The 18,932-nt window shown below is 36.4% G+C and overlaps 3 protein-coding genes across 6 annotated transcripts; all 3 read left to right on the forward strand.

Moving 5' to 3' along the window:
• The first annotated feature begins 444 nt into the window (after positions 1-444).
• Positions 445-3,108, forward strand: LOC141586352 (protein LURP-one-related 7). Of its 3 annotated transcripts, none has more exons than XM_074407549.1 (5): positions 445-571; positions 697-773; positions 2,154-2,388; positions 2,484-2,678; positions 2,800-3,108. In XM_074407549.1, exons 2-5 carry the CDS (start codon positions 745-747, stop codon positions 2,935-2,937), a joined length of 597 nt encoding a protein of 198 aa, XP_074263650.1. In that variant the 5' UTR covers positions 445-571; positions 697-744; the 3' UTR covers positions 2,938-3,108. The 3 variants fall into 3 exon arrangements, with proteins under 3 accessions (XP_074263650.1, XP_074263651.1, XP_074263649.1); XM_074407550.1 differs by having other exon boundaries at positions 458-571; positions 1,969-2,388; XM_074407548.1 differs by having other exon boundaries at positions 488-773.
• A 3,138-nt stretch (positions 3,109-6,246) lies between these two features.
• LOC141586357 (uncharacterized) lies at positions 6,247-11,937 on the forward strand. The gene is made up of 6 exons (XM_074407558.1): positions 6,247-6,444; positions 6,579-6,677; positions 7,356-7,491; positions 9,089-9,226; positions 9,672-9,793; positions 11,507-11,937. The coding sequence occupies exons 2-6, from the start codon at positions 6,634-6,636 to the stop codon at positions 11,667-11,669; spliced, it is 603 nt and encodes a 200-aa protein (XP_074263659.1). The 5' UTR covers positions 6,247-6,444; positions 6,579-6,633; the 3' UTR covers positions 11,670-11,937.
• Positions 11,938-12,136: 199 nt separating this feature from the next.
• LOC141586359 (uncharacterized) lies at positions 12,137-18,188 on the forward strand. 2 transcript variants are annotated; one of them, XM_074407561.1, is made up of 15 exons: positions 12,137-12,202; positions 14,861-14,982; positions 15,062-15,121; positions 15,194-15,313; positions 15,397-15,516; positions 15,625-15,766; positions 15,861-16,031; positions 16,129-16,284; positions 16,391-16,497; positions 16,604-16,694; positions 16,780-16,918; positions 17,091-17,247; positions 17,328-17,444; positions 17,548-17,671; positions 17,757-18,188. In XM_074407561.1, exons 1-15 carry the CDS (start codon positions 12,158-12,160, stop codon positions 17,997-17,999), a joined length of 1,914 nt encoding a protein of 637 aa, XP_074263662.1. In that variant the 5' UTR covers positions 12,137-12,157; the 3' UTR covers positions 18,000-18,188. The 2 variants fall into 2 exon arrangements, with proteins under 2 accessions (XP_074263662.1, XP_074263661.1); XM_074407560.1 differs by lacking the exon at positions 12,137-12,202 and adding an exon at positions 14,272-14,405.
• Positions 18,189-18,932: the final 744 nt, after the last annotated feature.

The following is an 18,932-nucleotide window of genomic DNA, read 5'->3' on the forward strand; positions in this document are numbered from 1 at the left end:
TTCAATTTCCCGATATTGGTTAACTTAATCTCATAATCTCCTAAGGTGTTACATGGTCGGTTAAATTACATTTTTTTAATGAAAAAAAAAAAAACTTTGAACCACCATATCACCCAGCTACAAGTTCTGAATCGATATTTTTATTTTCAAATTTGTCGTTTTTATAAGACATTTGATTTGATAAATTACGGGTTTCGAAACTTGCAGTTAATTTCTTTTTTTTTTCTAAAAATAAAAGAAGGATACAAGTAAACCTGCAAAATTGCCCCGATCCGAAAGACAGACGGCCTGAATAAACCGTCCTCAATAACCCGACGCACCCGTATTGAGGACCTTAATTGACCGATTCTGGTCAATTTGACCCCCACCTATTTCGACCCAAATCCTTGCAAACTTAATACAACCCAACTCAAACTAACCCGGCTTGAGCGCGACCTGATTAACCCGTTTTTGTTGGATAATAAACATGGATTTCTTGCAAGAATGAGCGAGAGATAAAAGTAGATAAGCTGTCACACGACAATCGACTATTCGTCTTCAATATTTTTGTCACTTCTTAAGTTTGCTGATCGTCTCAATTGATTGATTCCTTCATACGCAATCGAAAGTTTTGATCTTTAATCCTAAAGTTTTGTTAATTTAGTTGCCATCAATTTGGGCCTCATATTCTTCACATCATTGTTAATTTTGTTGCAGTTGATTTAATTGAATGATTGATTTTTCTGATTGAAGAAAAAGATAGCCATGGTGTCTCAACAATTTGATACTCCCTGGTAAATTATTCCTCTTTTTTCTTTTTTCTTTTTTGCCTTCTTTTATTTTCATGAACTAAAGCTACCTATTGTAGTAGATCTTCATTAACAAGTACTCCCTCTGTCCCGGTCATTTGTTGTCCTTTTCCATTTTGGGTGTCTCAGTCATTTGTTATCCTTTCTATTTTAAGAATGAATTTGATGAGTAATTTGATTATTCACACTCAATTTATTCCACTTATCATTTAGTAATTGATCCTTTCCCTCTTTTCTTGGTCTTTGTGCCAAAACCAAAGGACAACAATTGACCGGGACGGAGGGAGTATGTGAAAGGGCAAATTAGATGCTAATTTAGCCGACATCTGGTAAAATGTAAACATTACTTCCGTCTTAACCACTAGGTTTACGAATTTTGGTATCACTAGATGAAAATATACAAAACCTGTTCTTCTATGTAAGGGGAGGTACGAGTCAAAATATCATTTTGATTCTTGTCCATCAAGATCCTAGAGTAGATAGGAATGAATGGGGTAGTTTCAGGATGATTATGGGTATGATAATGAGACGAGACAGAGCTCAGCTCGGCTCAAGAACTTAATAAGTCAAGCCGAGCTAATGTTGGCTCCGCTCATTGATTGCCCAATATCTTTATGTCGAATCTAGGAAAAATCAAAATTTAACAATTATAAATAAGCTCGAGTTGAGCTTAAATTCTGCTCAAACTCGGGTTTAAGCCCACGAGCTTGATAATTTTTTTTTTTTTTTTTTTTGGGTGTAAACCATCCGGTTTGTGAGGTGTGCGTTCACCCAAAGACGGTTCTAAAAGATGATTCATGTCAGCCGACCCCAAACCATTTTGGGATTAAGGCTCTGATGTTGTTGTAAACCATCCGGTTTAATCTGGATTCGAGCCGGGTAGGACCACTAGGGCGGTAAAGCTCTCCCTCATGAGTTTTAACACTGCTGCGTTTCCAGGGCTCGAACACGAGACCTCTGGTTAAGCTAGAACAACCCCTTGCCAGTTGATCTAAGTGCTCATGGGTCCACGAGCTTGATAATGAGCTCAGTTTTTACAAGCTAAGGCGAGCTCGCGCTCGACTCGTTATCACCCCAAATTATGAGCTAGTACTCTTAAACTTAAACCGGTAATAACTTTTGGTAAATGCAAAGAAAAACATGCTAGTTAATTAATCTCATTAAAGGGGGCATTTCATAGTGTGTAGCTACGTTTATGAAGCCTAAAGGAAGACGATACGCTTGGTAAGATAGTAGCTAAGTAAGATTTGCGGTCATCCAAGTTCTAATTGTAGTAAACGTGGGCGTCAAGCTTTAAAATTTAAGGAGGATCGAATTTGCTTTGTCAAATTTACTAATGGATACAATGATGCATTCAACTTCAAGTGTAGAAGAAAAAGAGACGGATGTGATTGTTTCTGAGGATGAAATCGGAATTGGAATTCCACAGATACCCTTTGATCTATTTGTGAAGAAGACTCGCAAATCTATTCGCTTTACTGATGCTTTCCAGAATCTAGTCTACCAATCAACTGCTTCTCAACACCAACACCATGGCAATCGCAGACATGTCTTGCATGATGTCTCTGGCAATACTCTTCTCTCCCTTTTCCGCTCTCATGTCAGTATCTCTCTGACTCTCTGCTTGATTAACAATTTCCATCATGTCGATCTGTAAATGTATATTTACGTTTCTGGTGATGTTATAATTATTAGGATGGCTCATGGAAAGGGCTTAAAGGCGATGGTCTAAGAGAGGAGTTATTATTCAAAGTGGAGCGAACGCTGAATACATTCAGTAAGGCAGAGTTCAATGTAATCCTTACTGGAGACTCGACTTTCACAATGAGAGGTTGCTGTTTTTGGAGAACTTGCACAATCTATAAGGAGGACAAATCTCTAGTAGCTCAGGTAGCAATGTTTAGAAATTTTCAGTAGATTATTATAGTTCAGAAATCGAGTTGATGCTATATACTTCGCTTGCATTCGTCTGCAAATGGAGTTGATGTCTGTTTTTTCTCACCTTATGCAGACGAATCTAATGTATACACTTGGTTTTCGGAAGCACTTCGTCTCAAGGAGTAAATTCAGAGTAACCATATTTCCTGGTTTCGCAGATTATACCTTGGTTGCGGGTTTGATATTGGTTTTATTTGAAGGGCGGAAATAATACATGTTTTTATTGACAATTAGTATCATGATTCATGATCAATTCATTGTAATTGTTGGTGGAGTTGGTTCAACTTTGAAGTGTTGGAACAATCTTCTTCTCCCCCTATATTTTTCTACTTTAATCTTGGAGGATTTCTCAGAGGTCAAACGAGCTAACTTAGTAGTCAAAGTTGACTTTATCGTATTGTTTCTTCCTTTTAAGTCATTTTCATACATTTGTTCACATTATATTGGAGAAATTTTGAACGAACTATGAAAATGACATAAAAAAGGGAGTATGTAAAATCACAGTAAGGATCCATCCCTATAAAGTATGGTGTCATCTCCCCGTCTAATGATTTCTTTCTTGACACATCAACATAGAAAATAATAAATATACCATATATGTGGTTTTTATGTCTATGTGTCAAAAGGGGAAGCATGGGACGGGAGATGAGATGAGACACAAAAATGAGACGAGAGGATCTCATAATAAAATCAAGGTTGTTTGGTGTGAGTGACAATAACTCTCATCTTAAATAAGTGGTTAGAGTTTTGATTCCCGATTCCCGATTCTTCCGAATGAAAAACAAAATTTGGGAGAGGTTTACCCATCAAGTTGCATTCAATATGCGAAAGAGATTGCCCTAACTGTCGATAAGTGATACTAGTCAACAAAACAAACTATTCTTGGTATGTAAAACACACATAAGAAAGTACTTTCCAACTCATTACTTAAAAACCACTCTTGAGACTGATATTTACTAGTTAAAATCCTCTCCATTTTCTAAAAAGAAATCGACGGTCCAGATTGTATCTTGGCAACATCGAACGGTTCTACATTTATGCATAGAAAAAAGGGATAATAATAATTACAGGGGAAAATATTATTAAAAACGAGTTTGTGAAAGGAAATGGAGAAAAAAAAAATTTACCATGATTTTGTGTGAAGAGATTATTGGTGTCACCTTGTTAACCGGTTCTCAAATTGTGTCATGGCATGCATTGAGAAATGATTTTATGGGTAATTTTAACCACAAAGATTATACATTCAGTGTACAATAAAATATTGTACACCCAACATATATCTATCTGAGTTTTCAGCTTATATGCATTTTTTCTAAACTTTTCCATTTTTTTAAGTGGATAAATTCATAAACTTTATAATAAAACTTATACTCCCTTCTATTCTAAATAACTCTCCCTATTTCCTTTTTCGTCTATTCACAATACTCTCCCTATTTCCTTATTTAGCACATTTTTATATTTATTTTAATCATCTCACCCCATAACAATACCCCACAATACTCATACTTTATCTATTTTAATCACCTTACCCCGAACAATACTTATTTTAATCACCTTACCCCACAACAATACTTATTTTAATCACACAATACATTCCCTCTCCCCAATCTCCTACCCCACTACAATACTTAACCATATAATACTCCCTTCCCTTAATTCTCGTGCCCTCCATGAAAAGGGAGGGTTATTAAGAATAGGAGGGAGTATTTTTTTAAAATAAAACTCGTATAGCTTGTTATAAAGTTCGGATTTTACACAATCACTTGAAGTTGTATAGTCCATAAACTGAATTTTAACTCTTTGGCAACTAACCGAGTCCATTTTTGAAATAATGGTCAAAAATAAAATATTTGTCGTTTTGGGTCGGTTTTGAAAATATTTGTCAAAATGGTGTCCACGTAGGCTCGGGATTTCTAGACCTGAAACACACCACTACTAATGGCGTGTTTTGTGAAGGAAACACGCCATTAGTAGTGGCGTGTTTTTACAACAATTTTTTTCCTCAACTAACTGAACTTAAAAAAAAAAAAAAAAAAAAAAAAAAAAAAAAAAAAAATTACATAAGACACGCCATTAGGGGTGGCGTGTTTCCCCTCCGAAACCCGCCATTCCCAATGGCGTGTTTGTTTTAGTTCATTTTTTAATGAAGTTTCTTTCCGTACTCATTATAAACACGCCATTGGTAGTGGCGTGTTTTAGGTCCAGAAATCCCGAGCCTACGTGGACACCATTTTGACAAATATTTTCAAAACCGACCCAAAACGACAAATATTTTATTTTTGACAATTATTTCAAAAATGGATTCCAACTAACCCAACTAAAAGAGTCATTATTGAATGGATGATATGAACTTTTAATTTAAAAACACGACCAACGGATTAGGTGATTACGAATATGACCATGATTCATTATAAAATATTGTGTCGAAAAAAATAAATTGCATGTTTGTAGATAAAATCATAAATGCTTTCAGTATTTATACTCCTTATGTCTCCCATTATTATTTTGAAAGCGTATTATTTTTATGAAATGGTATTGTGTAAAAAAAATATAATAAAAATTTAGTTCAAAATGACAAACTTAATTCTTTTAAACTCAAATTCCCAAGAAGCCGAAGAAACTCGTTTTATTGGGGTAAAAAAAGAGTATCCTTTTAATGAGGTTCAAATGAGTAATATATAGTAGGTGAGTCGAGTACAAACACAAGATGGTCGGTATAAGATATAAACAGGTTTTACAATTAGTTTATTATGAAATTGTTTGTAAATTAGAGAAAACTAGTATTACTATAAGACTATCTTTATTCGATTTACATACAACTTTTCTACTCACAAAGTGTTACTGAGTACTACATAGTATTAACGAGTCTCAAATCAAATTTACGATTTAAGACCTAATGAAAAGTATGTCACTTTATCTCACGTTTCAAGCCAAGTTCATAAATCCGCAGTCTTAAAATAAGATAAGAAAATCCAACATTTATTTCTCACGTCTCAAGCTAGAGTCCATTTTTGAAATAATGCTCGAAAATAAAATATTTGTCGTTTTGGGTCGGTTATGAAAATATTTGTCAAAATGGTGTCCACGTAGTCTCGGGATTTCTGAACCTAAAACACGTCACTACCAATGGCGTGTTTATAATGAGTAGGGAAAGAAACTTCATTAAAAAATGGACTAAAACAAACACGTCATTGGGAATGGCGGGTTTCGGTGTGGAAACACGTCATTCCCTATGGCGTCTTAGTTTTTTTTTTTTTTTTTTTTTTTTTTTTTTTTTTTAAAGTTATGTCAGTTGAAGAAAAAAATTGTATAAAAACACGCCACTGCTAACGGCGTGTTTGCTTCACAAAACACGTCATTGGTAGTGGCATGTTTCAGGTCTAGAAATTCCGAGTCTACGTAGACACCATTTTGACAAATACTTTCAAAACCAACCCAAAACAACAAATATTTTATTTTTCGGCATTATTTCAAAAATGGATTCCTCGAGCTAAGACACAATGTACTCGATATACAAGCGCATCCGATAAACCTTATTGTGAGACCGACTCGATTTTATAATTTGTTAAAATTGGATCGTAGTAGGAATTTGGCTGCAACAACCAACGCCCGGCAGAATGAAAATAAAAGGCTAACAGAATGCAGTCTCTCATTTTTACAACATTTTAATACGTCTCTCTACTTTTCTCTCTCCTCTAATTTTGTTTGGTATTCACAGGTAATCTTCATCACCCACCTTTATTATTTCAATCATTTCAAGTTTTAATCTTTCATTCATAAATCATTGTTTTCTTTAATTTAATTTCTGTATAATAATTGTATAATTGATGTTTGTCGGTGGGAATTTTGCAGTGAATTTGATCAAAAGATACAATCTTTTTAATTGATTATTTTTTACTGTGGAAAAATGGCTATGTTATCTGAAGAAATTACTACCCTTTGCAGTCACTGGTAATAATTTTATCTCATTTTTTACATGTTTTTACTTGTTGGGTTGATTTGATCATTGAAATTGATGTAATGTTTGTAGTTTTTGTATGGGTAGTTTATGTTAAGGTAGCTAGGCTGAGTGATATGGGTAGTTTATGTTATCTGTCCCGTTTTCGTGTTCCATCTTGTGTCCTATGACTGTAGATAATTGTTGATTATAGAAAATATTGAGGAAATCATATTAAATGGATGATGTTTACAAGATAAAGGTGGTGGGATAGAAGACGGAACATGAAAATGGGATAGAGAATACGCTCTTAGCTAGGCTTGTAGTTATTGCGATGATGTTCATGTTTGTGTCTTTGATTGTTTTGTTATGGATGGAGCTGAAATTTGATGTAGTTTAGAAAATTGTTGGGTTTTGTTATGCATTGTTGTAAACAAGATCTAAAAAGTGGGATAGACCTTGATTATATGACGGTTTACTCCCTCCCTCGCAATCATTTCTCTGTGAGGGGTATTTTAATCAAAGATTAACAAGTGGTTGGGTCGGAGGGAGTTTATGAGTTTATGGTAATGCTATGAGGTTATGCCATGTTGATCATGTGAAAACGGATATTGTATTTAGTTTGTGTCGAAAAGATGGAACTTTGTGTGTGCCTGCACAGTTTTTAACTCTTGGTACCCTTTTCATTCCAGCAATAGACCTATCCCTTCGACCAACATCGATTTGCATTTTGTTCACTGCTCTCGGAATCTTGAAAAATGCAAAGTTTGCGGTGATATGATTCCAAGAAAGCATGCCGAAGATCATTACCTTGAAACTCATGCTCCTGTAGGTCACTCTTTCCGTTAATGTACACCAGCTCATATATGCTTTCATTGCCTATTTTGTCAATTAGCATCTTTGACTGTGCCTGTTTGAGCCCTTGATAGCACACATGTATTTACGGAAAAGCTTCTTCACACTAAGGGTGCCCTTGTATACCCTAGGGGAAGTATGTGTTAGTTTAAGGTTCGTTCAACTATTCACAAGTGATCCAGTCAAGATGGTAGGGGCCTTGACATTCATAATACTTGTACATCCTTGGGGAAATTTGTGCAAGTTTAAGGTTCGGTTAACTACTTTCAACAGTAATCCAACCAAGATGGCAGGGGTCTCATTTAGAACCAAATATTGAGAAGTAATTACAATAATCCATCTTCATTTCATTTCCAAAGCTTATAGTGCTCATCCATAATTAACTACTTAAAACACTTAAAAAGTTTTAGGGGCAAAGCCAACTAGTTGGGCCGTTAGGGTCTAAGATCAAGTGTCTTGGGCTATTGGGACTTTAGGTTGCTATTACTCTCTATTGAGTATCTGAATTTAAAAAATAAAATTATTCTTGACTTGAAAACTAGAGTTGTTTCTATGACCGGCAGTCTCTGTAAGTGAGGGTCACAAATTCAGATGTCAAGTGCTTAGCCTTGTGAGTGCTGTCAACATGAATAGAAAATGGAAAGAGTAACATGCATACATTACATTTAAGCAGCTGCTTCTTAGAGCATTATTGTGTTTCTGTGTATGCTTATGTATGTACCCTGTCAAAACGGATTGGATTGCGTAGGAGTGTATCTACACGACAGTAGATTTTTGATTCTCCAGTGTATAAACCATTCAATACTTTCGGAACTTTGTGGTAGTAATTGAATGAGTTGGTGTATGGAAAAAAAAGAGGGTTGATGAGATTAAGTAGATCAGTATCTCAATTGTGGTGGATGAAGTGCACCCCAATGCTGTTTCCAAAGATAGTTAGAACATTCAAGTAGTCAGCTGTTAATAATGAAACGGCCTTGGAGCTTGAGAAACTATAATGTACTGTGTATATAAGTAGTCTTACAAGTTATATTATGTATGCTTCCTTTCCAACATACCTGTTGGGCAATGTGTACATGTTTATCGACATAAGCAAATTTGCAATTTAGTGGCCAATAAATGAGACATCACCGCCACACTTAGAGACACTTGTATAATGTATATGTGAGCTATATAATCTTAAGTTTGCTGGTATTTATGGGTACACCAACAAAGAAAGCAATCAGGTTTAGGTGCAATCGCGGTCGGTTCTTCAGACCTCTTTATGTACACAGCTTTTATGCATGGAACCTCCTATGGCCTTATCAAAACACACTTGAGTGGTTGTTCCCTTGAAGAATGTGAAGTTACTTGGTCTCTCATGTTCTCTCTTATCTTTAGGATGATGCAAATATGCAATCATAAAGATGAACCAGATTTTGATTAGTCTCAAAAATTCTCAATATTGCTATATTTTCTCATCACTGAGGCACTAACAGATATGGCATGCATAATGGTGAAAAGGCTTCTGTAGTTTCAATGACACATACTCTGTCTTGATTTTGGTTGATTTATAGTGTACTACCATGAACAGGTAGCTTGTTCTCTATGTACTGCGACAATGGAACGTGATATTTTGGATGTGCATAAAGGTGAAAGCTGTCCTCAAAGGATTATAACATGTGAATTCTGTGAATTTCCTCTGCCAGCCATTGATTTGATTGAACATCAGGTTTGTCAACTGGTGGAAGCAGGTCTTTCGGTACCAAGTACTCATACAGTCATACTTTAACCTCTTCTTACTCCCACCGATCCACACCAAAGGTTACACTTGCTTTTTGGTGGTCTTCGAGGCGGTCCTTTGACCGTATTTTTCTTCATTTATACGCCACTTTTTTTTACAAAAATAAAATTTTATGAAAGACTTTTTCATAACCAATCTATATATATAAGTTTCGTCTTTTAAAGTTTCATATTTTTAACTGTATACTTGGTCAAAGTTTTTGAAGTTTGACCACAAAAAAGTGAATGTTACCTTTGGTGTGGATTGGAGGGAGTATAATACAACTATACAAGTAGTCCCAAATATTTGGAGTTGGCAGTCGAGACACTTGGGTAATGTTGTTGTTGAACACTTAATAAAGTACTTTAAATTATCAAATAACACTGTTTTACAGGAAGTATGTGGAAATCGAACGGAACGCTGTCTTCGTTGTAGCAGGTACATCAGACTACGTGATAGTTATGTCCATGAAACGACTTGCAATGCTGTTGTGGAGGGTATCGTGGGCTCTTCCAGGTAATAATGCACTACTTTCTTTTTGAATCTTACAGCTTTAGCTTCTTCAGTGGGTATTGTGATTATGATGACGCTGATGTTGGAGTTCGTTGATAGATTTATTGGGGTTTAACTCAGAAAGTTGGTGCTCTTGGTGTAGTGTGTTTTATAGTGATGTTAACCTAGTGAAAAGGCTCTGGTTTATAAGTTCACTGAATCATCAACTAGAGTATTCCAGAGGGGATGTTCACTAACATTAGGTATACCGCCTAAGTATGACACCTTCTCTAGCCAACATTTATTTGAAAAAAAATAACTTGGTCTTGGTGCCATATGGTTTAATGCATTGATTGTCTTTTTTTGTTTGCTGAAGCCACTTCTTTCATCTTTTGTAAAAATTAGTGTGTTCTTTCTGTGACTTATCAACCGTAGGCTTGGGTATGGTTGGCCAGTTGGGGGCTTAGGCCCTGTTCTTTTGGATTTGAAACTAATCGATCCGAATCAATCGAATCGAACTTATAGGATTCGAATCGAACTTATAGGATCTCGAATCGAATCGAACTTATAGAATCGAATCGAATCGAACTTATAGGATCTCGAATCGAACTTATAGGATCGAATCGAATCGAACTTATAGGATCGAAGTGAACTTAAATTAAGTGAGGTATAGGATCGAATCGAACTTATAGGATCTCGAATCGAATCGAACTTATAGGATCTCGAATCGAATCGAATCGAACTTATAGGATCTGAAGTGAACTTAAATTAAGTGACTTTAAGTCCAAAAGAACAGGGCCTTAATAGGTAAATAGATAAACTGCTGACCTTGTATGAAAGTTCTACAATAATGGTATTTGGAGTTCCTTTTTTGATCGAGGGTCTTGCATTTTCTTTTCTGACCCATTAAGCCAATGTGCTCCTCAAAGAATTATGGTTTTATCGTTAGTTATCATTGTCTGATCCTGCTTTCATCTATACAACCTCTCTCAAACCATCTGCTTGACCTCTCTTCATCTTTGGCCATGCAATTTCCATTAGCCTTTTGAAGCAGAAGTTCATATTGCTCTTATTAAGACTTTTGCGATTTAAAGAGTGATAACCAATCCAGACGGGTTTTAATTAAGGTAGCTAGTCTCTTGAGAGATGGTCTCATACTCTTTTAATGTGAGACCAACTCATCTAAATAAAAAATCCCACCCATCTATCTCACTAAGCTTACAAAACTCTAACAAAATAATAATTACCCCGATTATGTCGGCCATTCTCATGATGCAGGGTCATTTACTCATTTGTCTGCTTAGCTAGCCAAACATGGGTTAGTTCATAGATCTTTAGGCTTCGATTACCAAGGAATAGAGATTAAACAAGTTAAGCCCGAAGATTGGCATTCCATTGCTGTTATTTTATATGTATATGGTTACAATTATCTACGTTCTCAATGTGCCTATGACGTAGCCCCGGGAGGGCTGTTATCTAGTGTGTATCATCTTATCATTAGCCCGTCTCATATGAGAATTTACGTTCTGAAAGTAGTATCTTCTAGACTTTCACCTAGTTGGTAGTGGCCATTCGGTATGTGTGATAGGGTACAAAACGTTGCCCTAAATATTTATGTTTGTGCTCTGCTGAATTACTACATGACTGTTGAGGTATTGTTTCCCTGGTTTACTTGGTAAAAATTTGATCTTTGCTCTAGATGCGTAACAATCTGCCATATTTTTATAATTTTTACAGGGATGCACGGACAGGTGCTGAAAGACCACCACGACCAGAAAGAAGGGCTGGACCACCGTTTCTGCGTAGACATCTGCTATTCTCTATCGCCATCACCGGGATCGCGTTTATCTTGGGATCTCTGCTCTTTCAGAAGAAGTCTGACATCACTCCAGGTCACTAGACGTCAGGCGGCACATTACATTTTATCAGTAAAATTTACACTTTGAGGCTCTATCTGTATTATGTGTATCTGAACCAATGTGCAGAATTTGTCTTTCGACCAAAAATGTTTGCTTTACATGCTTTCTAAGCATTAAGCAATGAATGAGGTTTAATTTTTCGGAACTGATCAGTGAACAGCAGTAAATATATGTCTAGTGACCTTTGTTCAATGTATGTTCGTTCATTGTGCATTGAAAGGAGAATAAAATCGTCCTCAGTTTATTGAATCCCCTTGTTGCACAAGATGCTCTTCATTTAGCATCCTGACGCCTTGTACCATTTTCGGATAATTTTTTATTTCTTGAAATTAAATGATGGGTGTGTATTTAGACGTGGTGAATGTTTGTCAGTCGGAAATTCCGCCTGCTTCTCAAGTACTTACTGTTTAGCATCCTGAACTTCGGCTCTCACTTCATGCAGGCAGCAACGTGCCTAATCAGACGGTCGATGATGCTGGTGTTGGCTGGAGTAAATATGATTTTTCCCAACTTGGTAATCTTAATTTCATTTTCCTTATCCAATTTCGTGAAAAAATATGACGAAATAAAACCAAATGGCTCACTAAAACAGCAAGTCGAGGAATAAAGAGAGGATGCTATAAGAAATAGAAAAGAAGATGTACATATTTAAAACGAAAATGCAAAGAAATGAATGTCATTCCTGAATAAAGAAAACGTAAAGAATTGAGTAAGTAGTGTAATCATAACTCGCAATGGCGTCTTTCATTATTAGTCATGGATCGAGGAGGTAAAAGTTATTGATGAATTAAATGAAAAATTGCACTAAATATGACAGCATGGGATTGACAAGTACATTCGTAAACTTGTAGCCCGCCACAAGAGAAACCTTATTAAATTTAGGAAATGCACCTAAAATTTACAAGATTAGACCAACAACTCAACAAGTGTATACTGAAAACGATTTAATCCAAAAAGTTGTCTTTTTATCATTTGTGGAATTATTATGGGCGCCCTTAATCAAGCATAATTACGTAGAATTATTAGGATGGGTACCTTCATTTTAAGGGAAAACCAGCCACATGCATCATTTGTTCCTGTTATCGGTTTGTACTAATTAGATGGACAAAATACGAAAAATATCTAAAAGGCTTTAACTATTCACAAATTCTTATTTCAGATCGCCATATCCGTCTGAAATTGTCAGACCGATACCATTTCCTCTCACAAAAAACCCATTTAGGGTGTGAGTGGGAAAGCACATGGGGTGTCGCGTGCTTCTCACTTGTGAGAGGCCTTATCGGATGCGAAATAAAGGGAAGCGAAGACGAGTCTCAAAAGACGGATTTGTTAACTATGACCGTAGTTGGGTGGACAAATGTGAATAAGAATTTTTTTTTCCTAACGAGGGCGCTCGTCTACCCTGAGAGAGAAAAAATTAGAAATTTTTAGTTAGATTTTTTCTTCAAATTCATGGTATTACTCGTTCGTCCTTGATGAAAATTTCTGCCCCTTTAACGGCGAAATTTTGGCTCAGCCATTACCAAGGGCGTTTAAGACCTTGTGTTCTTGCCTGAGCGAGGGAAACCGCACCTTCAACTGTGGTGATCAAATTTATAAGCTTTATCGACGGAATTCAATCCAAACATTGAAGTACAAAACCTCCATTTATTTTAAGACGTTCCGGCTGGTGACTATGAACTTAAAGGTTTATTGAGCTTTCATATTACGTAAAATTTGTTAAGAGGTCATCAAAAGTCCGTAAAATGTTGCTCAATCTTTAAAACATGGCAAACTTTCACTTCTTCTTTTTATCCAAAAACATCAAAATGTAATGGAGAGTATCAACTAAGTTAAGAGAATACGCATGCCCCAAAAGTCAAAATATTAAAGAATATTTTTGCTTTATTTCTATTTCAAGAAAACAAAAAGTCACAATGGAATTTAATTACTCTCTTTTTAACGTCCGATCAATATGTAATCGCTTCTTTGTTTTTACTCATCTCATCCAAGTCATTTGTTTATATTTGATTAAAATACCCCTTGTATAGAATACAGAGTATAAAAGGTAAATAAATGACTGAGACGAAAATAGTAATTAACTTGTATAGAATACAGAGTATAAAAGGTAAATAAGCGAATGTTCTTTCCGTCTCAGTCATTTGTTTATCTTATCTATTTATCTTATTAATATTACAATAATGAAATGATCAATATTACTAGAAATATTTTAATCAAAAATAAATAAATGATAAGGGCTAAGCCATGTAGGAAGTAATCACTAACTAAAACGCTCATTGATACAAAAGGCTACATCTTTTATTCTTTTTCGAGTAAATTGATTCGACAATAAGTTAATGTAAGACGGTTTTACACAACTACAAGCTAGATTGAAATAAGAGGGTATATAAGACCGTTTCACACCGTGAGACGGCCCTCTTTTGTAAAAAAGTTGTTCATTTATTGCTAATAAATGAGTTATCTTTTTACACAATGGGACCGTCTCACAGTGCGAAACCGTCTTACGCAATAACTACTCATATTCTTCCTTGTAAGATAGCCTTTTTTCTTCTATAAATAGCTTCTATTTCAAAAATGTCTCAGCCATATTTCCAATTTCCCATAGTTTATGTTTTAGCTTCGTCTTTCGCCTTCTTTCTAATCGCGTGTCGTAAACCTAATTAAAATCTTTGGCTATGTCATTCCAAGCAGTCCAGTTACAAATCCAGGATCATTATGTAAATAAGCCTTACATTTCCATTACATTATGTAAATTACAGTTTTTCGACAACTACAGCTTAATGTGTGTATGTGATGTGTAGAGCTGGCCATCAGCACAGGCTGACCCGGCCCGCCCTGACCCGTCATTTTATGCAACTTGGCCTGACCCAGCAGGACCCAGCCCGGCTCTGGCATGGGATTGGCCCGCCATTTTAGCAAAAATAATAAGATAAAAAAATAAATTGGTAAGGCCCGTTAGCCCGACCCGCCCTTTGGCCCGCCTCAGGCCTGGTCCGGGTCAAGCATATCCCAACCAGGCCCGGCCTGACCAAGCCCGCCCCTCCCCCTGGACTGGCCTGTGTCTGACCCGGAGAGCCCGGCCCGCCCGGCCCGAGTACAGGTCTAGTGATGTGTAACCGAGTATTTTTACATTTGGCTCGAAGCCTGATTATCTTATTTCGGAATTTGACAGGTTGTGATCGATAATGGTATACTACAAATGACTATATCGAATCCTGATGGGATTGTCACAAAGATAGTGTACAACGGAATAGAGAATTTACTTGAAGAAACAAATACAGAAGATAATAGAGGGTACGTCATATCATTTGTTGAACTTCACGATTGTATCATATGCTGGAATAAAACAAAACGACTCACTTTTTAAGTTCAGGTATTGGGACCTTAACTGGAGCGCAGCTGGATCAACGGGAACAACAGGATTTTACGAGAGGTATGTATCAATATACTGTAACATTTGCTTTGAGGTGTTAAAGTGGAGCTAATAACAGTAAGATTGATGCAGGATTGCAGCAACGAGCTTCAGTATCGTAGTTGAAGATGAAGAAATGGTGGAGGTATCCTTCTCGAGGACATGGGACGCTTCTTATCAGGGTAAACTCGTACCATTAAACATCGATAAAAGGTGAGCTGCTAATTCAGACATTACAGTACTTACAGTTTAAAGATTAACGTAATCTAATTATAGGTCATGTCTTGAATTTTAAGGTTCATAGTGCTCCAGGGTTCATCAGGGTTCTACTCATACGCTATCTACGAAAAACTAAAGGAATGGCCTGGATTTAATCTCGCTCAAACTAGGATCGCTTTCAAGCTTAATAAAAAATGGTAAAATGATAACTGAATTTGCGATAATTCATTGTTTGACGATAATGATACTCTACAGTTGTGAGTTTGTTGTTTGCTAGAATTAACTTTTGGAATCTTAATGAATAGGTTTCGCTACATGGCTGTGGCGGATGACAGGCAAAGAGACATGCCTCTTCCAGATGACAGGTTACCTGAACGATGCCAAACGTTGGCTTTTCCTGAAGCTGTGCTGCTCACAAACCCGGTTGAGCCTGAATTTAAAGGAGAGGTGTGTGTGTGTCTGCGCGTGCGCGTACATGCGTGTGTATATATATTAACTGAAAATGAGACAATTAGACTAGACTTAAACCCTGATGAAACAGGTGGATGACAAATATCAGTACTCATGCGAGAACAAGGATCTTCAAGTCCAAGGATGGATATGTAAGGACCCGCCAACAGGATTCTGGCAAATTACGCCTAGTGATGAGTTTCGAACTGGTGGGCCGCTCAAGCAGAATCTGACCTCTCATGTTGGACCAACAAACCTTGCTGTGAGCACCAGAATGTTATTGTTGTTTGTAGAACTTGTTCAGTCGTATACTACGTATAATTCCATCAATGTGATCAAGTTGGATGTTTTGCTTTCAGATGTTCATCAGTGCTCATTATGCCGGGGAAGACATGGTGGTGAAATTCGCGGATGGTGAGCCATGGAAAAGAGTTTTCGGCCCAGTTTTCATGTACTTAAACGGTCTGCCTACGGGATTTGATTGGAATTGGTTGTGGCAGGATGCTAAAGAGCAGGTTAATATATCTTCTCTCAATTTTTGGCTTTCTAGGGCACCGATATTTTAGTATGGAGCAATTTTTTTTTTTTAATTATACAACACTGACAACGATAATGCTGCAGTTGTTTACTGAAACAGAAAGCTGGCCTTACTCTTTTCCTGCTTCAGAAGATTTTCCAACATCGGATCAACGGGGAAGTATCTCTGGTAGATTACTGGTTTACGATAGGTTGGTACAATGGATAATTACTACTCCATTTTCTCGAAATTATGTTCTAAACAAAAAAAAATTGCCTTTGTTAACTTGAAAGTCTAATAGTTCCGATATTGTGCAGTTACTCTGATGAAGATTATACTCCAGCTGACGGTGCATATGTTGGGCTAGCTTCCGGAACTGAAGTGAACTCCTGGCAATTACAAAGCAAGGTAATTAGAATTACGGAACCTGAGCTTAAAATGTTCTCGTTGTGTACTAATTTGTTCATTCCGGAGACAAAATTACTGTTTTCAGGGCTATCAGTTCTGGACAAAGGCAGATGAGAGTGGATATTTCTACATCACTGATATTAGAGCTGGAGACTATGCTCTCTGCGCTTGGGTACCCGGTTTCATTGGAGACTTCAGATCTTTCTCCATCTCTATCACTGCAGGTCGTAACTCACTCCAGTCTTTACCTCATTCAATTAGTCTCTTGAAAGGTCATGTGATTAGTATAATCTGATAAAGTTAAAGATAACTAGCCAATATCATGAGACGGTTTCAAACGACAGCTTGTGACTCTCATTTTAAATATTAACTGGTACAAGGAACTTGAAACAGCAGGTTGTATTATAGACATGGATGATGTCGTGTACAAACCTCCAAGAGATGGACCGACAATTTGGGAGATCGGCTTTCCTGATAGAACAGCGAGAGAATTCTACGTCCCTGATCCTGATCCTAACTATGTCAATAAATTATACCTTAACCATCCCGACAGGTTACAGTCTCGGAATCATACTGTCTAATCTTAAGCTTCTGTTGTTTGTTCTTTCTTCTTACTTTCGGACAATTGCGCAGATTTAGGCAGTATGGTCTGTGGGATAGATACACTGAGTTGTATCCCAATGACGATTTGGTTTACACCGTTGGTGTCAGTGATTGTCAGAAAGATTGGTTCTTTGCTCAAGTTACTAGGTACTTCTAACTTCGAAGACTTCAATTCTGAAACCCATGAGATAATCCTGCAGAACCGTTTCATAAAAATGAATCAAAACGTAAATTTGTGTGAATTTATCAGGAAGAAAGACAACACATACATTGGAACAACATGGCAGATTATCTTCAAACTCGAGAACGTGAACCAAAACGGAGTCTACAAACTGAGATTAGCACTTGCAATGGCGAATCAGGCAGAATTACAGGTAATGTCTTCAGAAATTCCTGAATAATTCCGTCTTCAGTTGAACAAAATTAGATTGTGTCTAAGAGATACGGAAAATTTTGCAGGTGAGAGTTAACGATCCAAAAGCAGACCCTCCAGTATTTACTACAGGGCTAATAGGACATGATAATGCAATTACAAGACACGGGATTCATGGACTGTACAGGCTTTACACTGCAGACATAGAGGGCGTCAAGCTTGTACAGGGCGATAATACCGTCTTCTTGACTCAGTCTAGAGGTGGCAGCCCTTTTGTTGGGATCATGTATGACTACATTCGCCTTGAAGCACCACCTGACTCCGATTAAAATGCCAAGTATTAAAGGACTATATTTTACTTCTTTAGGCAGTCTATGATATTATACCAGCGGCCAGTTATATAGTGTTTCGGACAGTACTCTTCTGTAATATTATGATGCTAATTAAGATCCTCGAATTTCTAATGAACAAACTAATTGAACCTTTATTATATATAAACGGGGATTCTCTTGAAACTATTTTGCGAAAATGGTTCAGGTAGAATCGGACTAAAGCCATTTTTTACGCTCAGCGGTTTCACTAAAAGTCCACAACACCGCGACTAGCTCAGGGACTTTACTATAAAATCGTAGAATGCCTCAGCTACTATGACCTAAGTCATATTCCCACCGATTCTTTGAAATTGCTCCACTTTTTGACATTGGAAAATATAACTTCACTCACACTTTTATCAGTCAGTTGTATCCGGTATGAGCTGATTATGAACATTAAAAAGCTAATTAATTAGAGAAAGATTCTTATTACCTAACAAATATATGAAGTGCCCCATTTATAATCCGATTAATATGATAAGCGCATTCTTTTGGATCGAAACGAATCTAATCGAATCGAATCGAATCAACTTATAGGATCGAATCGAATCGAATCAACTGAACTTATAGGATTCGAATCGATTCGAACTTATAGGATCTCGAATCGAATCGAACTTATAGGATCGAATCGAACTTATAGGATTCGAATCGAACTTATAAGATTCGAATCGAATCGAACTTATAGGATCTGAACTGAACCGAACTTATAATAAGATCTGAACTGAACTGAACTAAACTTATAGGAGCCGAACTTTATTTTATTTTATTTAACTTAACTATTATTATTATTATTATTATTATTATTATTATTATTATTATTATTATTATTATTATTATTATTATTATTATTATTATTATTATTATTATTACAAAAGAGAACATTGATTAAAA

Source organism: Silene latifolia, chromosome 6 (assembly GCF_048544455.1).
Source record: "Silene latifolia isolate original U9 population chromosome 6, ASM4854445v1, whole genome shotgun sequence".
Classification (NCBI taxonomy): domain Eukaryota; kingdom Viridiplantae; phylum Streptophyta; class Magnoliopsida; order Caryophyllales; family Caryophyllaceae; genus Silene; species Silene latifolia.